Source organism: Panthera onca, chromosome F1 (genome assembly GCF_046562875.1).
Source record: "Panthera onca isolate mPanOnc1 chromosome F1, mPanOnc1 haplotype 2, whole genome shotgun sequence".
Classification (NCBI taxonomy): domain Eukaryota; kingdom Metazoa; phylum Chordata; class Mammalia; order Carnivora; family Felidae; genus Panthera; species Panthera onca.
In genome coordinates this window covers 16,247,910-16,270,165 of record NC_138355.1, presented here as the reverse complement: position 1 = coordinate 16,270,165, position 22,256 = coordinate 16,247,910, and the positions used below count along the sequence as shown (strand labels likewise).

At 39.2% G+C, this 22,256-nt stretch overlaps 1 protein-coding gene across 1 annotated transcript in view; it reads right to left on the bottom strand.

The window, feature by feature from the left end:
* The window catches only part of MROH9 (maestro heat like repeat family member 9), an 88,952-nt gene that overhangs the window by 50,660 nt on the left and 16,036 nt on the right, over positions 1–22,256 (bottom strand). Inside the window, exons 4-7 of the mRNA XM_060643486.3 lie at positions 22,211–22,256; positions 6,888–7,023; positions 6,241–6,327; positions 3,973–4,077 (exon numbers count right to left, since the gene is read on the bottom strand). The exon at positions 22,211–22,256 is cut by the window's right edge and continues 34 nt beyond it. Coding sequence (XP_060499469.1) covers positions 3,973–4,077; positions 6,241–6,327; positions 6,888–7,023; positions 22,211–22,256 — 374 coding nt within the window. The remainder of the gene's footprint in view (positions 1–3,972; positions 4,078–6,240; positions 6,328–6,887; positions 7,024–22,210) is intronic.

The following is a 22,256-nucleotide window of genomic DNA, read 5'->3' as shown; positions in this document are numbered from 1 at the left end:
TGCCATGGGGATTCATCTTCCCCGTGTGCTACCCACTGTGCTAGTCTGTCTCTTACCCTTCTCTTCGACCACATCTCCCTCCCTACCACAGAATTCATGATTTGTTTCTTTCCCAAATGGTGTGTCCACACTTCCTACCATCTTTGATTTGGGCTCTTCTGGACTCTTCTCTACTTTTAGTTGTGGAGTTTATTCTGCCAGTCTTCAGGTTGATTTCTAGGGTACTTAAGATGATTTGATAGTCACCTACTTGTATGTGTTGGACAAGGCAAGCCTAGGCCAAGGCAAGCCTAGGGTCCTCCTACTCCACCCCCATCTTCCTCCCTAAATCCCACCTGTCTTCTTTTGGTGGGGGGGATTCCCACTTATCTAATTATTATTATCATTATTATTATTATTGCTGCTAAAAGCTTTATCGTTTACATTTGGCCCATAGCTTGGGAGAGGGCTGCAGGGTGGTTAAAAAGCTGCCTAGTGGCTGCAGGAAGAGGCTCAGGCACAAGCCCTCCCACCAGGGGGATGCCAGAGGGCCCCTCAAAAAGGCTGCTGGGCTCCAGAAGCTCTTACTTATGCTTGGGGGTGAGGCTTTTTAAGATACTCGTTCAGCCCAGCCTAGGGGTCAGCCAGCCTATGGAGGTTTGTCAGGTGGTCGCCCATCTTCTTGATGACTTTTACCGCTTCATCGAGGAAATGATTCTCTAGCAAGTCACAGAGATGGGGGTCTGCATGGGCACAACCCAGGGCATGCAGACCCAAAAGGGGCTGGTTCAGGCTCTTCTCCAGAACCAGGGCGGCTTCCATGGAATCCAGGGTTTTACTCCCACTCATCTTGATATGACTTCTGCATGTTCTAGAAGAGGGCATGGCTGCCACACTGGTTTTGCATCTTCAAGAGACGCTCAGTGCCCTCCCACTTCTCCTCAGCCAATTCTTGAAAGAAGTGGCTTATGCCTTTAGAGCCACATCCTCATGGCCAAAATAGAAGCCCAGAGAGAGGTAGGTGTAAGAGGCCCACAGATGTCTGTTGACGAGGCAGTTGACAGCAGCCTCCACCTCTGTGGAATAATTCTGACGAATCTGGGTGCTCGTGGTTGATCGGTAATAAGGAGTTAAGCTCAAAATAGGGTATCGGCTGGTCCTGGAGGCAGAGGGTGGCCAAGAAGATGGCTCCAAAGGTTGCAACTGGAAAAAAGTTTGGAGAGTGGTCGGAGGCTGATAGAAGGGGCGCCCCTGAATCTGTTCCATCCAAACACTGTTGAAGCAAGAGAAAGATTGGCAGGACCACTGGTGCGCTGCCCCACCCATCTCTCAAATGCTGAAAGACTGTGCCAAAAGAACAAACCCAGGAAAAGTCTTTCTGTTAATGATATAAGATGACACGATTAGCTCACGTTTCTTTGCCTGTTTGAAAACTGAATAGTTTAATTGAAGGGACAAATACTCTCTGAGTGTGGAAGTTCTTCACCTTGATAGGCACATAGGTCATATAAGGAGAATTACTGCATGAAAGAGTATTTTTGATAGAATATAAATGGTAGTTTGGATTATTTAATAATACAAGGGCCACTGAGATTCTGGAAGGTGTAGAATAGGGTAATTTATTTTTTTATGTTTATTTATTTAGTTTTGAGAGAGAGAGAGCGAGCGCCCACAAGTCGGGGAGGGGCAGGGAGAGAGACACAGAATGTGAAGCAGGCTCCAGGCTCAGCACTATCAAGTGCAGAGCCTGAAGCGGGACTCAAACTCATGAAACATGAGATCATGACCTGAGCCGAAGTCAGACGCTTAACCACCTGAGCCATCCAGGCACCCCAGGATACAGTAATTTATGGAAAAAAAAAGTCTTTCCAGTGAACGGACAGCACGTGAGCACAGAATAGGTAGTTACATATAATTAGAGAAGGGCAAAGCAGATCTTCACTGATTATCTACAATGTGTCAGACATACAGATACAGAGACAAGGCCTGGGGGAAGCCTAGTTTTTAATTTAATAATGCATTCATCTGTTTTATTTCATATATTTGTCCTCTCTCCCCCATTAATTTCACTGACTTAACCATGTTTAGAGGACATTATCATAAAGAGAAAGTTAACCTAATAAAGTTTTATGCCTGCTTGACTATGACGAACTGGTTGATGCTAGCTTTGCTTCTATGTTCTGGAAAATGCTGGTGTGCTTCCACCTGCTGGTCCTTAGTGAACATTGCAGAACAAAGTAATCCGTTACCCTATTTGACTTCTCAAATCTCAGTTGTAAGTAGGGACACCCAATTTATGACAGGCTTCTGCGCACATGTGAATTTACAGATTTATTTTTTTAACAGTTGAGGGATGAGATGTGTGTAGGGGAGAATGAACTTCATGAACATAATCAAAATTGAGAAGAGGTGATAGAAGATGACAAAACTGCAAAATGTCATACCTGCTACCTGAGTGGAACTCACTAGAATATAAATGAACAAGTATATGTATACTGAATACAAATGCAAAAGCAGACAGCCGCTCATGAATAGATCTCGGTCAGACAGTCGCCATCAAAGACTTGCTGAGTGCATGAAACATTTAGAAACTGTTCAGAAAACAGGCTGGAGTTGCGATCTGCACTTAATCTCAAGCCTTGCTGCAAAATTTTGAATGACTAGCCTTTCAGACATATGAACGGACAACCAAGCCATTTTAGAAATAGAAGGCTGCCTTCCCTGGCCAGGAAACCAGAAGATTGAAGCAAATCACTCCCTCTCTCTTTTGAAATAGAGAATTAGCTGATGCAAAGAACATCCTGGACTGCATTTCCTCCTGTAAGTAGATTATGTTACCTTCCAAAGCTGATTTTAAACAAAACAGTAAAAATTCAGATATATTGTAAAGTGTATCTAGGCTTTTTGTCTCAATATGTCTAGAAGCTCTCTGTATAAGAGGTAGAAAATGGGTACGTGAAGGTGTCATCACGAATGTATGTTTCTGGCCCCCTTTATTCTGAACTCCTGAATGATTCAAACAATCAGATGAGCAATTAGAAGACTTATGTTTTAAAATCACAGTTAAGAATGAGTTGCAAAACAGAGACTGGATACACGGTATCCAAAAGGGAGAGAAATGTTCATAGACGGCAAGGATTTTTAGAAGGCAAGGAATGATGTTATTAAAAATACAGAAGGGGCGCCTGGGTGGCTTGGTCGGTTAAGCGTCCGACTTCGGCTCAGGTCATGATCTCTCGGTCCGTGAGTTCGAGCCCCGCGTCGGGCTCTGTGCTGACAGCTCAGAGCCTGGAGCCTGCTTCCGATTCTGTGTCTCCCTCTCTCTCTGACCCTCCCCCATTCACTCTCTGTCTCCAAAATAAATAAAAGTTAAAAAAAAAATTAAAAAAAAAATACAGAAAACCCCAGTACATACTGGCAATGATGAGATGCCTGTTTGCTCTCCAGCTGAAAGGCAACCGTTAGAAAGTCCAATAACATCCCAGTGTTGGTGAAGGTGTGGGCAAATGATTACTCTAATATCCACAGGAATACAAACTGGAGGATAATTTTGTAATGCTAAAACTGTAACCTATCCATACTCTTTGATCTATTATCTTTCTAAGCATTTCTAAGTGAACAAACACTTGAAAAAAGATAACCATTTGTATATAGTTTGAAGTAGAAAAAAAAAAACCAAATATACCCGAATTTCCATCTATAGTTAAATTACAATACATCAAAACTACGGGGATATATGCTTTGGCTGAAAGAATGAGATACACTTACATACATTGCCATGAAAATATCTGAGAGACATATCGTTCGGTGAAAAAATCGAGTTGCAGAGCCATGTAAAATCACGCAGGATATTGACTCTTTTCTCAGTATCCCAACCTGCCCGCATGCTCATACCAAGCAGGCATTTAGAACTCTCCAGCCTCAAGACTTGGAAGGCAGCACTACAGAAACTCGGCCTTCAGGAGCGGGTGGCGTAACTGCACTGTCACTTACGTATCCCCTGACTTTCCTGGAGGCAAAGCTCAGCACCCTGCTGATGACCACTATGGCTCTCTCCTGCAGGTATGAACTGTCTTCATTCATCCACATGGCCATGTCCTGTGGAAAACACAAGAATCATCCTAGAGCGTGGTGTTTCCATTTCTACAAGTCCCCTCCTTTTAGTCTCCGTCTCCACCATGTCAAGGGTCCCCGGGGGGCTCCTGATTATGTCACATCTAACCTACATTGCTCTCAAAAAGACGGACAACCGGCTAGTTGTATGCTACAAGCTATCTAGCACACTTCATCTATTGTAGCAACTACACCTGGGTAGCATGTTACTAATCTATTTGTTTTCTATTTACTCTGATATTTTTAATTTAAATTCCAGTTAGTTAACATATAGTGTAGCATTGGTTTCAGGAGTCGAATTTAGTAATTCACCACTTACCTGTACCACCCTGGGCTCATCCCAGTAAGTGTCTTCCTTAATGCCCATCACCCATTTAGCCCATCCCCCCCACCCACCTCCCCTCCAGCATGGGTTGTATGTTACTTAATTCTATCCAACGAGTCTTTACTAATGTGCAATCTAACGGTCGCTTTGTCAGTCATCATAAAGAGCTTAACATGAGGCTGTGATGGGATTATCCGCTGCTTCTCCTCTTTTTCTTTCAAAGTACTATCCTCTCTCTTTAATCACAGGATCTGACTTTCTATTTTAAAAGAGACTTGAAATGTCATCTGATCCTGAAATGTCATTTTACTCCAGAATTTCCTCTGCAGATTCAACACTCAGTTATTTTCTGGCTCATGGGTGCAGAAAATATTCCTGGAGGCAGCTCGGTTAGAAGGTTCTTGCTAATTTTGATTCAACTCCATCTTGCTGTAACTTCTATTTGTTCTAAATCTCCAGATGCAGGGACATATTTACAAGCTTGGGAAGGGAAGAAGACTGCCTATGCCTCACATGCCAGCTACCATCAACAGATTTCTTAAGGCACTCTGCTGGAGTCTATGGAATTTATGCTAAATGTCCTCCTTTCACTGGCTCCTATTGTATAAAACTGGTCTGAAGTCCATTTCCCAGGGCAGAAGAGTCTAAATCCCTGGAGGTCAGTCTCTGCCTTTTCTACGTGTGGGCTTTCAGCTTTCTGAGGATCAAGAGAGTTTCTAGACATGGAAGGTCTAAGAGCAACATGGTTAAGTACCAGGTTACCAAGTTCGAGTAGCTCCCCCATTCATGAGCATTGTACATACTACTCCTCCTCTCTCTGCTTCCATTTCCTTATCTGCATAATGGGGGCGGGAGGGATGATGGTAACTTCCTCATAGGTTTATTGTAAGGATTAAATGAAATAACCCGTATATGAAGTACTCAGCTTAGTGCCTGACGTAGAACAAATGCTCAATAAACAATGGTTTATTGGTTGAAAGAGCATGCATGGGGAAATAGTTGTAAGAATGGAATAATCACAGCTACTTTGAAGGGCTGTGAGGTGAAATTTTTAAAGTACACAGGAAATATTTGGCTTAAACTAGGCACAAAGGAACTCAGTAGATTTTATTTTTCCTCACATTCCTTCTTGTCTTCATAAATACCAATTCTGCTTCTTGACTTGAACGTATTTTATAGTTTGCACAGACTCATAATGCTCCTGGTAGAATAAGTCACTCTGGTTCCCCAGTATTTTCAGACAGGTTCCCCTGATGCCGTCTTGCTAGAAATGCACAGCTAAAGGTCGTCAGATATCCTGAGCAGTCTCCTGTCTCTGACTGAGATGTTAAAAACAATGAAGTCTTGATGTAAGTGGGGTTTGGCGCAGCTGTTACACCTTCCTCTGTTAGTTATCATGGTGTCCATGAGGATGGGATGCTCATGGGATTCTCCAGTCCCAGGGCTGTGGGGGAACAAGCAATCATATAGACACTATCGAAGTATGATTTAATGTCGCACGGACCTGAAGGTGATTTAGGCCAGTCACCCTCTCCTCTCTGTTAACCCATATTGGATTCACTTTTACATTGCCACATAACATTTGTCTTAAGTGTCTGGTGATGCCATTCTCCCCAAATTGCATTCTTAAACGTGTGTCTCTGTAATCCAAATAAAGGGAAGTGATTTCATTTGGGGCATATTTTACACTTTCGGAGGGAAAAAAAATCAGCCACCAAATACTTGAAGAAGATGCAAATATGACAAAAGGGAAATGATTAGTGAAATACAGTGAGCTCTTTTAGATTTCAGACCAGAGAACAAAGTGCTTGCTTTCCCTTTACCTTTAAGATTTGCAGTTTGTAGAGGTCTTTAGACACTAAGATGAGAAGAGTGTCTTCATACATGTTTAAAATATTTTGATACAAATTCTGAAAAACAAAAATATTGCACAAACAGTCGGCCAGATAAAATTAGATATAATTGTACTCCACGTGTATAGTTTTGTGTCCCGGGGTCCTGAGTTATCCCCATACACTAAAGGCAAGAAAGGAACGAGGTAGCTATAGAGATGGGACCTCACTCAGTACAATGTGCCGTGAACCGCTCCCCCATCTTACAAGGCAGGTGCACTGTGTAGCTGTGCTGAGGAAATGGAGACCAGAGGTGTTGTTGACCTTACTGTAGGGCTCTTCCTCTCTCCACCTTTCTTTGCTCCTCTTTTCTTCTTTGCAGCCTTGGCCCATAAACTCTGTCCTTGCTAAAACAATTAACCTAAACTCTCTTCACTCATTTGTTCTCATAACTCCTATACGATCCATTAAATCCCAAGGATTGTGGAATTCACAAGGAGTCCAGAGGCACTGGAATAGACTGTTTATTATATCTCAAAAGAGTGAAGGAGGTAGCAAAGGGCATTTGGTGCAAGGGCATTTGTCAGGATTGCTGTGGCGCATAACAGTGCCTCTTCATAACTGAAGCGGAGACTTACCTCTATGTCCTCTTTGTCATCTTCACTGTTCCCCATTTGCCTCACTTTCTCAAGACTTGGAATAGAAAATACCTTTTTAAAGGATGACTCTATTATCTTCAGTTGGGATTCAAATTGCAGTGAGGGATCTACAAAGCTAATGAGAAAAAAGGTACAATTATTCAACAGAGAAGATAACAAATGCAACCTAACTTTGGTGGCTCGTCCTTGGGTCAGAGAGAACGTGCTAGAAAATGAGACCCAGCTCCTGGCTTTATATAACACGTGGACTTTTAAATATTCCCATAAAAATGACAATGGCACTGTAAATATAAAGGAATGAATTTCTTTGTAAAAAATCATCTGTAATCAGTTATTTAGAAACCAGAATATATTTCTCCATAGACATAATAATGTAAAGAGTGGTTACATTTCCAGGCAAGCCCACAAAGCCATGCTGAGCTTTAGTTGAAATGTATTACTGCCACATTTTCTCTAAACCACCATACAACGTTTCTCACATTTAATATTTCTGATACTATGGGGTTGCATCCCTCCAGTTATTGGCAAAAGAAACATGCCCATCAGCAGTTAGAAAGGCCAATTATGACATAATTGTTATTCCTTTGATATACGTGATGTGGATAACAGTCCTTCCTGATTTTTTGGGAGGTGAAAATGTTTTCTTATTTTTTGAAAAGATGGTGATATTGATGGTAAGGCAGGAAATTTTGTGCTGGACTCGGAATATCTTTTCTCTACTGGACAGGAAAATTGAAATATCTAATACCCACTGTTTGAAATGGAAGCTCTTAGAATATATTAGATCATTTTCAAATCTTGGGAAGATTAATTTGACTTCTTTATGGTTTATGGATGATCAGACTCTGAACAGACTCCCAACAAACAAAAGCTCAGGACCAGATGGCTTCACAGGTATATTCTACCAAACATTTAAAGAAGAGTTAATAACGATTCTTCTCAAACTTAACAAAAAAAAAAAAAAAAAATAGAAGAGGAAGGCAAACTTCCAAATTCATTCTATGAGGCCAGCATTATCCTGATACAAAACCAGATAAAGATACCACACACACAAAAAAAGAGAACTACAGGCCAATATCTCTGGTGAACATAAATCCAAAATCCTCGACAAAATACTAGCAAATGGAATCCAACAATACATTAAAAATATCATTTATCACAATCAAGTAGGATTTATTCCCTAAATGCAAAGTGCTGTTCAATATCTGCAAAGCAATTAACATGATACATCACGTCAATCAGAGACAGGATAAAAACTATATAGATTGTTTTAATAGATGCAGAAAAAGCATCTGACAAAGTATAACATCAATTCATGATAAAAACCCTCAACAAAGTACATCTAGAGGGAACATATCTCCACATAATAAAGGCCATGTATTAAAAACCCGCAGCTAACATCTTTAATGGCAGAAAAACTGAGAGGTTTTCCTTTAAGTTCAGGAAGAAGTCCATTCTCACCACTTTTATTCAACACAGTACTGGGAGTAAGTCCTACCCACAGCAACCAGACAACAGAAAGAAATAAAAGGCATCCAAAATGATGAGGAAGAAGTGAACTTTTCACTACTTGCAGATGACATGATACTATATAGAGAAAACCTAAAAACTCTACCAAAAAACTGCTACAACTGATCCATGAATTCAGTGAAGTCAGAGGATACAAAATAAATACCCAGAAATCTTTGCATTTCTACACACCTATAATGAAGCAGCAGCAAGAGAAATTAACAATCCCACTTACAATTGCACCAAAAATAATAAGATACCTAGGAATAAACCTAACCAAAGAGGTGAAAGACCTGTACTCTGAAAACTATAGAACACTGATGAAAGAAATTGAAGACGACACAAAGAAATGGAAAGACATTCCATGTTCATGGATTGGAAGAACAAGTGTTGGTAAAATGTCTACACTACCCAAAGGAATCTACAGATTTAATGCAATCCCTATCAAAATACCACCAGCATTTTTCACAGAACTAGAACAAAGAATCTTAAAATTTGTACGGAAGCACAAAAGACCCCAAATGGCCAAAGCAATCTTGAAAGAGAAAAACAAAGCTGGAGGGATCACAATGTTGGGCTTCAACTTATATTACAAGGCAGTAGTAATCAAAATATTACGGTACTGGCACAAAAATAGAGATATAGATCAATAGGACAGAATAGAAACCCCAGAAATAAACACACAATTACATGGTCAATTAATCTTCAAGAAAGCAGGAAAGAATATCGAGTGGGAAAAAGGCAGTCTCTCCTAAAATGGTATTGGAAAAACTGGCTACATGCAAAAGAATGAAACTGCTCGCTTTCATACACAATACACAATAATAAAGTCAAGGTGGATTAAGTATATAAGTGTGAGACCTGAAACCATAAAAATCCTGCAAGAGAACACAGGCACTAATTTCTGACTTTGGCCATAACATATTTGCAGATAGGTCTCTTGAGGCAAGGAAACAAAAGCAAAAATAGACTATTGGGACTACATCAAAATAAAAAGCTTCTGCACAGAAAAGGAAACAACAAACAAAACTAAAAGACAACCTACTGATTGAGAGAATATATTTGCAAATGACATGTTCAATATAGGTTTAGTATCCAAGATATATAAAGAATTCATGAAATTCAACACCCAAAAAACAAATAATCCAATTTAAAAATGGGCAGAAGACATGAATAGACATTTCTCCCCAGAGGCCATCCAGCCAACAGACACATGAAAAGATGCTCCTCATCACTCATCATCAGGGAAATTAAAATCAAAACCACAATGAAATATCACTTCCCACCTGTCAGAATGGCTAGAGTCAACAATACAAGAAACAACAGGTTTGGGCAAAGATGTGGAGAAAAAGGAACCCTCTTGAGTTGTTGGTGGGAATGTAAAATGGTACAGCCATTGTGGAAGAAAATATGGAGGTCTTTCAGAACATGAACAATAGAACTACCCTACAATCCAGTAATTGTGCTACTGGGTATTTACCCAAAGAATATGAAAACACTAATTTAAAAGGATATATGCACCCCTATGTTTGTAGCAGCACTGTTTACAATAGCCAAATTATGGGAGCAGCCTAAATGTCCATCCATAGATAAATGGATAGAGAAGCGCACGCACACACACACACACACACACACACACACACACACACACACTAGAATATTATTCAGTCATGAAAAGAATGAAATCTTATCATTTGCAACAACATAAATTGATCTAGCGAATATAATGCTGAGCAAAATAAGCTGGTCAGAGAAAGACAAATGTCATATGATTTCGCTCATATGTGGATTTAGGAAAAAAAACACAAATGTACAAAGGGGGAAAAAAAAGAGGCAAATGAATAAACAGACTCTTAACTGGAGTCTGGTAGCAGATGGTTACCAGAAGGGAGGGAGTTCAGGGGAATGGATGAAATAGGTGAAGGAGATTAACATTATACTTATCTTGCTGAGCACTGACTAATAAAATATGGAACTGGTGAATCACTTACTATATTGTATGCCTGAAACTAATAAACACTGAATGTTAACTACACTGGAATTAAAATAATAAAAAATTAACCAATTTCATTTATGAGTATAAAATTAAAGTTTTTAGAATAAGAGTTTTTTCGAAACGATAAAATAATTTTGAAATGCTACCAATTATGGTTTATCATTGGAAGGTAAGGGTGGCCCAATGTCTTAAAAACTATTGATTAGCACATGCCTATTAATAGATTAAATAAAAAAAATCATGCTTTAGTCAATCTTGGAAAAGGAATAAATATCAACATCATATTCTAAGGAAAAAGATCTGTAAAATAATTTCTCGAAAGGTTTTATTTAAACCAAGATCCACCATTTTGCTAATTGAGAAGTAGTGTAAGAGTTTTTATTAAAAACAGGAACAACATAAGGGTTCAATTTCCAATTTAAAATATTATGTCAGAGTTTGCTGTATTTCGAATAAGACATGGTCTAATAAAAGTAGTTCAGTGAGCTCAATCAAACACAGGATAAATATACCCCCCTAAAAATCCCATATGCATCCCAGTATATCAGAAATTGCTGTTCAAACAAAATGGGGGTAAACCCTGAAATATAGTATAACTAAGAAGCTAGTCTAGTAATGTGCAGAATCTATGTCAAAAATACCTCAAACTTAAAAAAAATTTTAATGTTAATTTATTTTTGAGAGAGAGAGAGACAGAGACAGAGCGTGAGCCGGGGGGGGGGGGGGGAAGGGGGAAGAGAGAGGGGGAGACACAGAATCTGAAGGAGGCCCCAGGCTCTGAGCTGTCAGCACAGAGCTCAACGTGGGGCTTGAACCCACAAACCGTGAAATCTGACCTGAGCCGAAGTCGGATGCTTAACTGACTGAGCCACCCAGGCACCCCAAAGATACAATCAACTTTTAAGAAAGAACATAAAACAGAACTTGAATAATTAGAAATATAGATTTACAAAGAGGAAGATCATTTATAAATGTCACTTAATCTCAAATCGTTTTACAAACTCTGAAAATGCAATTAAAATTTCAGGACATTTTCACCAGAAGTTGACAAAATATGTTTACCTTTCACTTAGAAAGATAAAAATTTATCTTAGGTTACCATGCTGGAAATGATCAATAAAATAAGGAAAATCCAGCTTGATCAGATAATAAAATCTATTACAAAACAGCCCTAAATCAAAACACTTTAGTGGTGGGACTACAACAAAATTCTGAACAATGGAAGAGAATGTATATTCTAGAGAACACCCTAACATGGGAATAGAAAATATCTAGATAAATACTCCATTGCCCTTACCAGGCCAAATGTGGGACTAATTTATTGTGATAGTATTTCATGTTGGGTCAGAACGCGCTTTTAGAACACTTTTTTTAATTAAAAATTTTATTGAGATATTTGTAGATTCACATACTGTTGTAAGAAATAATACAGAGAGGGGCACCTGGGTGGCTCAGTCGGTTGGGCGTCCGACTTCAGCTCAGGTCATGATCTCACAGTTTGTGAGTTCGAGCCCTGTGTCGGGCTCTGTGCTGGCAGCTCAGAGCCTGGAGCCTGCTTCAGATTCTGTGTCCATCTCTCTGCCCCTCCCTTGCTCGTGCTCTGCCTCAGTCTGTCTCTCTCTCAAATATGAAAAATAAAAAAATAAATAAATGAAGGAAATAATGCAGAGAAACATCTAACACACTCACCTCAGTTTTCCCAAACGGTAACATTCTCCAAAGACTATAGTATATCACCATTAGAATACTGATATTGATTCAATCCACCAATCTTGTTCAGATTTCCCCAGTTTTATTTGTGCTCGTGTGCATATGTGTGTGTGTATTTAGTTCTATACAGTTTTATCACACATGGAGCCTCATATATCACCACTGCCATCAAGATGCTCAAGAACAGCTTAGAACCCTTAAACCCATTACACAGATGAATTAAAAAAAAAAAAAACAGAGTTAAATAAGCCTTTGGAAATGAGGCATTTTATTTTATTTATTTATTTATTTATTTATTTATTTATTTATTTATTTATTTATGAAATCACATATCAAGTTTATTGTAGGGAAAAAAGAAAATATAAAAATCAGATATATTTACCCACTTAGCCCATAGACTTATTGGTAGTATAGTCATATATAAATTCCAAGATTTTTTCATGATGCTAATAAGCACATTGAATGTGTGTTTTCTGTCTCTTAGTCTTTTTTTTTCCAATATATGAAATTTATTGTCAAATTGGTTTCCATACAACACCCAGTGCTCATCCCAACAGGTGCCCTCCTCAATGCCCATCACCCACCCTTCCCTCCCTCCCACCCCCCATCAACCCTCAGTTTGTTCTCGGTTTTTAAGAGTCTCTTATGCTTTGGCTCTCTCCCACTCTGACCTCTTTTTTTTTTTTTCCTTCCGGAAATGAGGCATTTTAAATAAGTGTTATCTGTACTGGGGTCAGCCAACATTGTCTGTAACTGCCCAGATAAGAAGTATGTTAGGCTTTGCTGGCCAAATTGTCTATGTCTACTTAGTTTTGTCATTGTGATGTAAAAGGAGTCATAGACAATACGTGAATATATAAACGTAGCTGTGTTCAACAAAACTTCCTCTATGGACCCTGAAATTTGAATTTCATATAGCATTTACATGTTATGAGATAGTCTTCCTCTTTTAAACCCCCTCCAACTATTTAAAAACGTAAAAGACATTCTTTTCTCTCAGAATGTACAAAACCAGGAGGCTGCGGAAAACAGCAGGATTTAGTTCATAGACCATAGTTTGTTGACTTCCGGCCTGTATTATGGAATTGGAAAGATATTTTAAAGTAGTTCATACATAAAAATATCTATTATAGACTGGAGGGTAACAAAAATCGAATCACAGAAAACTAGGAGAAAGTGAACATAATATTAAAGTGCAATGGAGAATTAATTTTATACCAGATATCACATAAAACATGAACAAAAATACAGCTATGACTATAAAATCAATTCTAACAAGATAAAAAAGAATAAAAAATTTTAAAACCATAAAAATACCATGAGAAGCTTACTAAATATATACCACCACTAAAACCCTAATGAAGTGACAAAGATAATGAGAAAATTCTCACATGAGAAAATTTATAAATATATAAACATACAGAAAATATTGAGTCTTGCTTTTTTGAAAGGAATACAAATTAAAATAATAATGAGGTATACTTTTGAACCTATTAAATCAGAAAAGTATAAAAATGTATTTATATATCTGTATCTTCTTGTGGCTAGGCTTTGAAGAGCCATTATTAGTGAGGTTTTTCTGGACAGCAGACTGACTCCTTATGAAAAGCTCTAAGAAACTTTTCATCCCATCTGTGTTAGTTTGGGTCCAGGGGAAGCAGACACCAAAACAGGATTAGAGATGCCTGAGATTTCTAAGAGAGAGAAGGAAGGAAGGAAGGAAGGAAGGAAGGAAGGAAGGAAGGAAGGAAGGAAGGAAGGAAGGAACGTACGTTTGGGTAGAAAGTAGCTGAGACTACAGCAAGTTCCAAAAAGGCTTCAGCAAGGTGGATGGGTTTCCTCAATTCAAAAACACTCATCAGAATTGACTCGCCCACCATGTTGCCTGGACAAATGTGCTGATGAATCCACATAGACAGCAGCTGGGATTGTCAACTAATTAGGGTCCCCAGCCAAAGGGCATTTTTGTAGTTACCTATCATCTAAATCAGTAACCTCACCCTCAGAAGGCTATTTAAAAAAAAACAGAGAAGATACGATCTTTTATATACAAAGATGATTATCATAATATTGGTAAAATAAAATGTAATTTAGAAAATTTCAAAATTTGGGAATATTCTAGTGCCATTAAAATGAAAATGTGATTAGGCAGAAAAAATAAACTTAAGACATAGTGCCAAAAGGAAAAATATTACAGAAAATTGAATTGTACAATCTTATTAAAAATTTTTTTTTAATTTTATTTTTTTTAATTTACATCCAAATTAGCATATAGTGCAACAATGATTTCAGGAGTAAATTCCTTAATGCCCCTTACCCATTTAGCCCATCCCCCTCCCACAAGCCCTCCAGCAACCCTCTGTTTGTTCTCCATATTTAAGTATCTTATGTTTTGCTCCCCTCGCTGTTTTTATATTATTTTTGCTTCCCTTTCCTTATGTTCATCTGTTTTGTATCTTAAAGTTCTCATATGAGTGAATCATATGATTTTTGTCTTTCTCTGACTAATTTCATTTAGCATAATACCCTCCAGTTCCATTCACATAGTTGCAAATGGCAAGATTTCATTCTTTTTGATTGCTGAGTAATACTCCATTGTGTGTGTGTGTGTGTGTGTGTATATATATATATATATATATATATATATATATATATATATATGCATGCCACATCTTCTTTATCCATTCATCTATTGATTGACATTTGGGCTCTTGCCATACTTTGGCTATTGTTGATAGTGCTGCTATAAACATGGGGGTGCATGTGTCCCTTCGAAGCAGCATACCTGTATCCCTTGGATAAATACTTAGTGCAATTGCTTGGTTGTAGGGTAGTTCTATTTTTAATTTTTTTTAAACTTTTTTTTTTAATGTTTATTTACTTTTGACAGAGAGAGAGAGACAGAGCATGAGCAGGGGAGGGGCAGAGAGAGACGGAGACACAGAATCCGGCAGGCTCCAGGTTCTGAACTGTCAGCACAGAGCCCAACGCGGGGCTCGAACTCACAAACCGTGAGATCACGACCTGAGCCGAAGTCGGTTGCTCAACTGACTGAGCCACCCAGGTGCCCCTAATTTTTTGAGGAACCTCCATACTGTTTTCCAGAGTGGCTGCACCAGCTTGCATTCCCACCAGCAGTGCCAAAGAGATCCTCTTTCTCTGCATCCTCGCCAACAGCTGTTGTGGCCTGAGTTGTTAATGTTAGCCATTCTGACAGGTTCGTGAGGTGGTACCTCATTATGATTTTGATTTGTATTTCCCTGATGGTGAGTGAAGTTGAGCATCTTTTCATGTGTCGGTTAGCCATCTGGATGTCTTCTTTGGAGAAATGTCTATTCATGCCTTTTGCCCATTTCTTCACTGAGTTATTTGTTTTGTGGGGGGTGTTGAGTTTGATAAGTTCTTTATCGATTTTGGATACTAACCCTTTATCTGATATATCGTTTCCAAATATCTTCTCCCATTCTGTCAGTTATCTTTTAGTTTTTCTGATTGTTTCCTTCACTGTGCAGAAGCTTTTTATTTTGATGAGGTCCTAATAGTTAATTTTTGCTTTTGTTTCCCTTGTCTCCAGAGACGTGTTGATAAGAAGTTGTTGTGGCCAAGATCAAAGAGGTTTTTGCCTGCTTTCTCCTTGAGGATTTTGATGGCTTCCTGTCTTACATTTAGGCCTTTCATCCATTTTGAGTGTATTTTTGTGTAGGGTGTAAGAAAGTGGTCCAGTTTCATTTCTCTGCATGTCACTGTCCAGTTTTCCCAGCACCACTTGCTGAAGAGACTGTCTTTATTCCTTTGGATATTCTTTCCTGCTTTGTCAAAGATTAGTTGGCCACACATTTGTGGGTCCATTTCTGGGTTCTCTATTGTGTTCCATTGATCTGAGTGTCTGCGTTTGTGACAGTACCATACTGTCTTGATGATTACAACTTTGTAGTTTAGCTTGAAGTCCGGGATTGTGATGCCTCCTGCCTTGGTTTTCTTTTTCAAGATTGCTTTGGCCATTCGGGGTCTTTTCTGGTTCCCTACAAATTTTAGGATTATTTGTTCTAGCGCTGTGAAGAATGCTGGTGTTATTTTGATAGGGATTGTATTGAATATGTAGATTGCTTTGGGTAGTATCGACATTTTAACAATATTTGTTCTTCCTATCCAGGAGCATGGAATCTTTTTCCATTTTTTTTTTGTTTTTGTTTGTGTGTGTGTGTGTGTGTGTGTGTGTGTGTCTTCTTCGATTTCTTTCATAAGCTTTCTATAGTTTTCAGTGTATAGATTTTTCACCTCTTTGGTTAGATTTATTACTAGGTATTTTACAGTTTTTGGTGCAATTATAAATGGGATCGATTCCTTCATTTCTCTTTTTGTCACTTCATTGTTGGTGTATAAGAATGCAATCGATTTCTGTGCATTGATTTTATATCCTGCAACTTTGCTGAACTCATGAATCAGTTCTAGAAGTTTTTTGGTGGAATCTTTTGGGTTTTCCATATAGAGTATCATGTCATTTGCCAAAAGTGAAAGTTTGACCTCCTTCTGGACAATTTGGATGCCTTTTATTTCTTTGTGTTGTCTGATTGCAGAGGCTAAGACTTCCAATACTCTGTTGAATAACAGTGGCGAGAGTGGACATCCCTGTCTTGTTCCTGACCTTAGGGGGAAAGCTTTCAGTTTTTCCCCATTGAGGATGATATTAGCATTGGGTCTTTCATATATGGCTTTTATGATCTTGAGGTATGATCCTTCTATCCCTACTTTCTGGAGGGTTTTTATCAATAAAGGATGCTGTATTTTCCCAAATGCTTTCTCTGCATCTGTTGAGAGGGTTCTTGTCCTTTCTTTTATTGATGTGATGAATCACATTGATTGTTTTGCAGATATTGAATCAGCCCTGCATCCCAGGTATAAATCCCACTTGGTCATGGTGAATAAATTTTTTAATGTATTGTTGGATCTGGTTAGCTAATATCTTGTTGAGGATTTTTGCATCCATGTTCATCAGAGAAATTGGTCTATAGTTCTCCTTTTAGTGGGGTCTCTGGCTGGTTTTGGGATCAAGGTAATACTAGCTTCGTAGAAAGAGTTTAGAAGTTTTCTTTCCATTTCTATTTTTTGGAACATCTTCAAGAGAGTAGGTGTTAACTCTTCCCTATGTGTTTGATAGGATTCCCCTGGAAAGCCATCTGGCCCTGGACTGTTGTTTTTTGGGAGATTTTTGATTACTAATTCGATTTCTTTACTGGTTATGGGTCTGTTCAAATTTTCCATTTCTTCCTGTTTGAGTTTTGATAGTTTATATGTGTCTAGGAATTTTTCCATTTCTTCCAGATTGCCCATTTTATTGTCATATAATTGCTCATAATGTTCTCTTATTGTTTTTATTTCTTCTGTGTTGGTTGTGATCTCTCCTCTTTCATTCTTGATTTTATTTATATGGGTCCTTTCCTTTTTCTTTTTGATCAAACTGGCTAGTGGTTTATCAATTTTGTTAATTCTTTCAAGGAACCAGCTTCTGGTTTCATTGATCTGTTCTACTGTTTTTTTTTTTTTTCTTCTTCTTTTTTGGTTTCAATAGCATTAATTTCTATTCTAATCTTTATTGTTTCATGTCTTCTGCTGGTTTTGGGTTTTATTTGCTGTTCTTTTTCCAGCTCCTTAAGATGTAAGGTTAGGTTGTGTATCTGAGGTCTTTCTTCCTTCTTTAGGAAGGCCTGGATTGCTATATACTTTCCTCTTATGACAGCCTTTCCTGCATCCCAGAGATTTTGGATTGTGGTGTTATCATTTTCATTGGCTTTATGAAATTTTTAATTTCCTCTTTAACTTCTTGGTTAGCCCATTCATTCTTTAGTAGGATGGTATTTACTCTCCAAGTATTTGTTACCTTTCCAAATTGTTTCTTGTGGTTGATTTTAAGTTTCATACCGTTGTTGTCTGAAAATATGCATGGTATGATCTCGATCTTTTTGTACTTGTTGAGGGCTGATTTGTGTCCAAGTATGTGGTCTATTCTGGAGAATGTTCCATGTGCACTGGAGAAGAATGTATATTCTGCTGCTTTAGGATGAAATGCTCTGAATATATCTGTTAAGTCCATCTGGTCCAGTGTGTCATTCAAAGCCATTGCTTCCTTGTTAATTTTTTTATTAGATGAACTGTCCATTGCTGTGAGTGGGGTGTTGAAGTCCTCTACTATTATGGTATTACTATCAATGAGTTTCTTTATGTTTGTGATTAATTGATTTATATATTTGGGTGCTCTCACATTTGGCGCATAAATATTTACAATTGTTAGGTCTTCTTGGTGGATAGACCCCTTGATTATGATATAATGCCCTTCTGCATCTCTTGATACAGTCTTTATTTTAAAGTCTAGATTGTCTGATGTAAGTATGGCTACTCCAGCTTTCTTTTGGTGACCATTAGCATGATAGATGGTTCTCCATTCCCTTACTTTCAATCTGAAGGTGTCTTTAGGTCTAAAGTGGGTCTCTTGTAAACAGCATATAGATGGATTTTGTTTTCTTATCCATTCTGTTACCCTATGTCTTTTGATTGGAACATTTAGTCCGTTGATGTTTAGAGTGAGTACTGAAAGATATGAATTTATTGCCATTATGTTGCTTGTAGAGGCGGAGTTTCTGGTGGTGTTCTCTGGTCCTTTCTAGTCTTTGTTGCTTTTAGTATTTATTTATTTATTTATTTATTCATTTATTTTTCCTCTTTTCTCCCCTCAGAGAGTCCCCCTTAAAATTTCTTGCAAGCCTGGTTTAGTGGTCATAAACTCCTTTAATTTTTGTTTGTCTGGGAAACTCTTTATCTCTCCTTCTATTTTGAATGACAGCCTGCTGGGTAAAGAATTCTTGGCTACATATTTTTCTGATTCAGCACATTGAATATATCCTGCCACTCCTTTCTGGCCTGCCAAGTTTCTGTGGATAGGTCTGCTGCAAACCTGATCTGTCTTCCCTGGTGGGTTAAGGATTTTTTTCCCCTTGCTGCTTTCATGATTCTCTCCTTGCCTGAGTATTTTGTGAATTTGACTATGATATGCCTTGTTGATGGTCGGTTTTTGTTGAATCTAATGGGAGTTCTCTGTGCTTCCTGGATTTTGATGTCTGTGTCTTTCCCCAGGTTAGGAAAGTTTTCTGCTATGACTTGCTCACATAACCCTTCTGCCCCTATTTCTCTCTCTTTCTCTTTTGGGACCTCTATTCTGATGTTCTTCCTTTTTAATGAGTCACTGATTTCTCTTAATTCTTAAATTGTGCTCCTTTGCCTTAATCTCCCTCTTTTTTTCTGCTTCATTATTCTCCATAAGTTTGTCTAAATCGCTGATTCTCTGTCCTGCCTCATCCATCCTTGCCACCACGGCATCCATGTGAGATTTGAGCTCAATTATAGCATTTTTTAATTTCATCCTGACTAGATTTTACTTCTTTTATCTCTGCAGAAGGGGATTCTAATCTATTTTCAACTTCAGCTAGTATTCTTATTATCATGATTCTAAATTCTGATTCAGACATCTTGCTTATACAAGCAAGTGTTAGTTAAGTCCCTGGCTGTCATTTCTTCCTGCTCTTTCTTTTGTGGTGAATTCCTTCATTTCACCATTTTGAAGGGAGAAAAAGGAATTTGATGGGAGAAAAGAAGTAAAAGCTAGTCAGGATGAAATTAAAAAATGCTATAACTGAGCTGAAATCTCAAATGGATGCTGCGGTGGCAAGGATGGATGAGGCAGGACAGAGAATCAGCGATATAGACAAACTTATGGAGAATAATGAAGCAGAATAAAAGAGGGAGATTAAGGCAAAGGAGCATAATTTAAGAATTAAGAGAAATCAGTGACTCATTTTCTCCCTTTTCTCCCTTCAAATTTCATCATTTTGAAGGGAGAAAAGGAATTAATGAGGTAAAAAAAATTAACATTAAAAATATATTAAAATTTTAAAAATATATTAAAATTAAAAAATTAAAAACAAACACACACACAAAAATCAAATAAATGATGCTAGATCCTGGGTGTTTTTTGGTGTGTGTGTTGAAAGGGGCTTGATAGATTAGAGAAAAAAGGAGAAAGAAAAAAAAAGGAAATCTTTTGAAAATTTGAAAAAATGAATACACTGAAGTAGACAAAAATGAAACAATGGAACTAAAATAGAATTTAAAAAAACTTACACAGGGGCGCCTGGGTGGCTCAGTCGGTTGAGCAGCCGACTTCGGCTCAGGTCACGATCTCACAGTCCGTGAGTTCGAGCCCCGCGTCGGGCTCTGTGCTGACCGCTCAGAGCCTGGAGCCTGTTTCAGATTCTGTGTCTCCCTCTCTCTCTGACCCTCCCCCGTTCATGCTCTGTCTCTGTCTCAAAAATAAACGTTAAAAAAAAAAAAATAAAAAAATTAAAAAAAAAAAAAATAAAAAATAAAAACTTACACAAAAGTAAAAAATACAGGAGAAAAAAATTTTAAAAAAATATTTTTAATACAAACTGAAAATAAAAATGAATTTTTTCTCTGTCTGTATTCAAGAAAAAGAAAAGAAACGAAAAAGAGAAAAAAGAAAAAAAAAGAAAGAAAATTGAATAGATGGACCAGCAAACAGACTGAAATACGACTGAAATTACTTTGTTTTCCCCTAGAAGTGAAACTATGAAGGGCTTTATAGTCCATAAACTAAGCAGGCAGAGAGACTTGTGTCCTGAAGAGGGAGGTTGGCCCTTTGGGCGGGGCTTAGTGTAACGACTCCGTTGTCCACTAGATGGCGCAGCTAGCTTACTGGGGTGGGTTGTTGTGGCGCTGCAGGTGTGTGTAAGCTCGCGCGCATGCGCGGGACGGTGAAAATGGTGTCACCCGGTTACCCGCTCTCTAATATGGGAACTCTGTTCTCCCTGATCAGCAATCGCGCACCCGTCTTCTGTCTTCGGCTTCTGCCCACTCCCTGCTCTTACACTGTCCGTGACCAAGCCCCAGACAGCTCCTCCCCCCTGAGTTTTATCTCAGATGCGGCTGTGTCTCCCGACCCCTTACTTCTGAGGGACCGCAGCTCTGACCCTTTCTGCCCCTCTGCGGAGGATCTCACGGAGCGATGGCCGGGTGCCGGCCGCACCCGGGAGCGTTCGCGGGACTGTGCTGCTGCTGACACCCCGAGACTGCAGCCGGGGGGCCAGCCCGCCCCAGAGAAAGTTCACGCGATCGTGTAGCAGTGGCGTTTCAGGGATTATGGAAGATCACGACACGCATCTGGCACCAGGCTCCGCCCCCAGCGACCTTGTTCCAGCACCAGCGAATGTGGCCGCTGTCCCAGGTCCGCCGGGGTCTTTGCCTGTGCGGGGGCCACGCCGCCTCTACCAGCTGTCCTCCCAGCAGGGAAACTGCCTCTCCCGTGTGGCCCGAAGCCCCCCGGACCCCACTCTGCTCCTGGGGATTCGCCCTTCCCACCCGAACGCCGCCAGGTATGGAGCTGCGGAGTTTCAGCCTCTGCTCCCCCTGTTTATACTCTTAAGGGAATTTAAACCCTCTCCTTTCTCCTTTCTCCCTTTTTAGTTCAGTCCCTGTGGGTGTTTCCACTTTTCCACTTTTCCACTTTCTCTCCAGCTGCTTTTGGAGGGGTGCTTTTCCCCTATTCTCCCCCCTGTCTCCATCCTCTCTCCGCACACAAAAGTGGCTCCTTGCCCCTATGTGGCTTCTCTCTCCCCCAGTTCGCCTCTCCGCGCCGTGTACCTGCTGAGTTCTGTGGTTCAGGTTGTGCAGATTGTTGTGTGAATCCTCAGATCCGTTTTCTAGGTGTGCAGGACGGTTTAGTGTTGGTCTGGGTGTATTTCATGGATGTGAGACACACAAAAACTTCCATGCTGTTCCGCCATCTTGGCTCCTCCCCTCTACAATCTGCTTATTTTTCTACAATAATTAGACTGTCTGTTTATCCACGCAAGACAGAAGAATTGAGGAAGAACATGAGAAAGAAAGAAATAACAGCTGCTGAGTTAGGAAGGTAGGATTTGGAGTAATTTTCTGTTTTTCACAAGTGTGAGTTTTCTCTATTGTGTTTTAAAGATATTCAGTCAGTGAAATGCGAGAACATTATAGCTTCTTGTACCTGGAGTTCACGGCGAGGATCATGGCTTGATCACCGAACAGGCCTG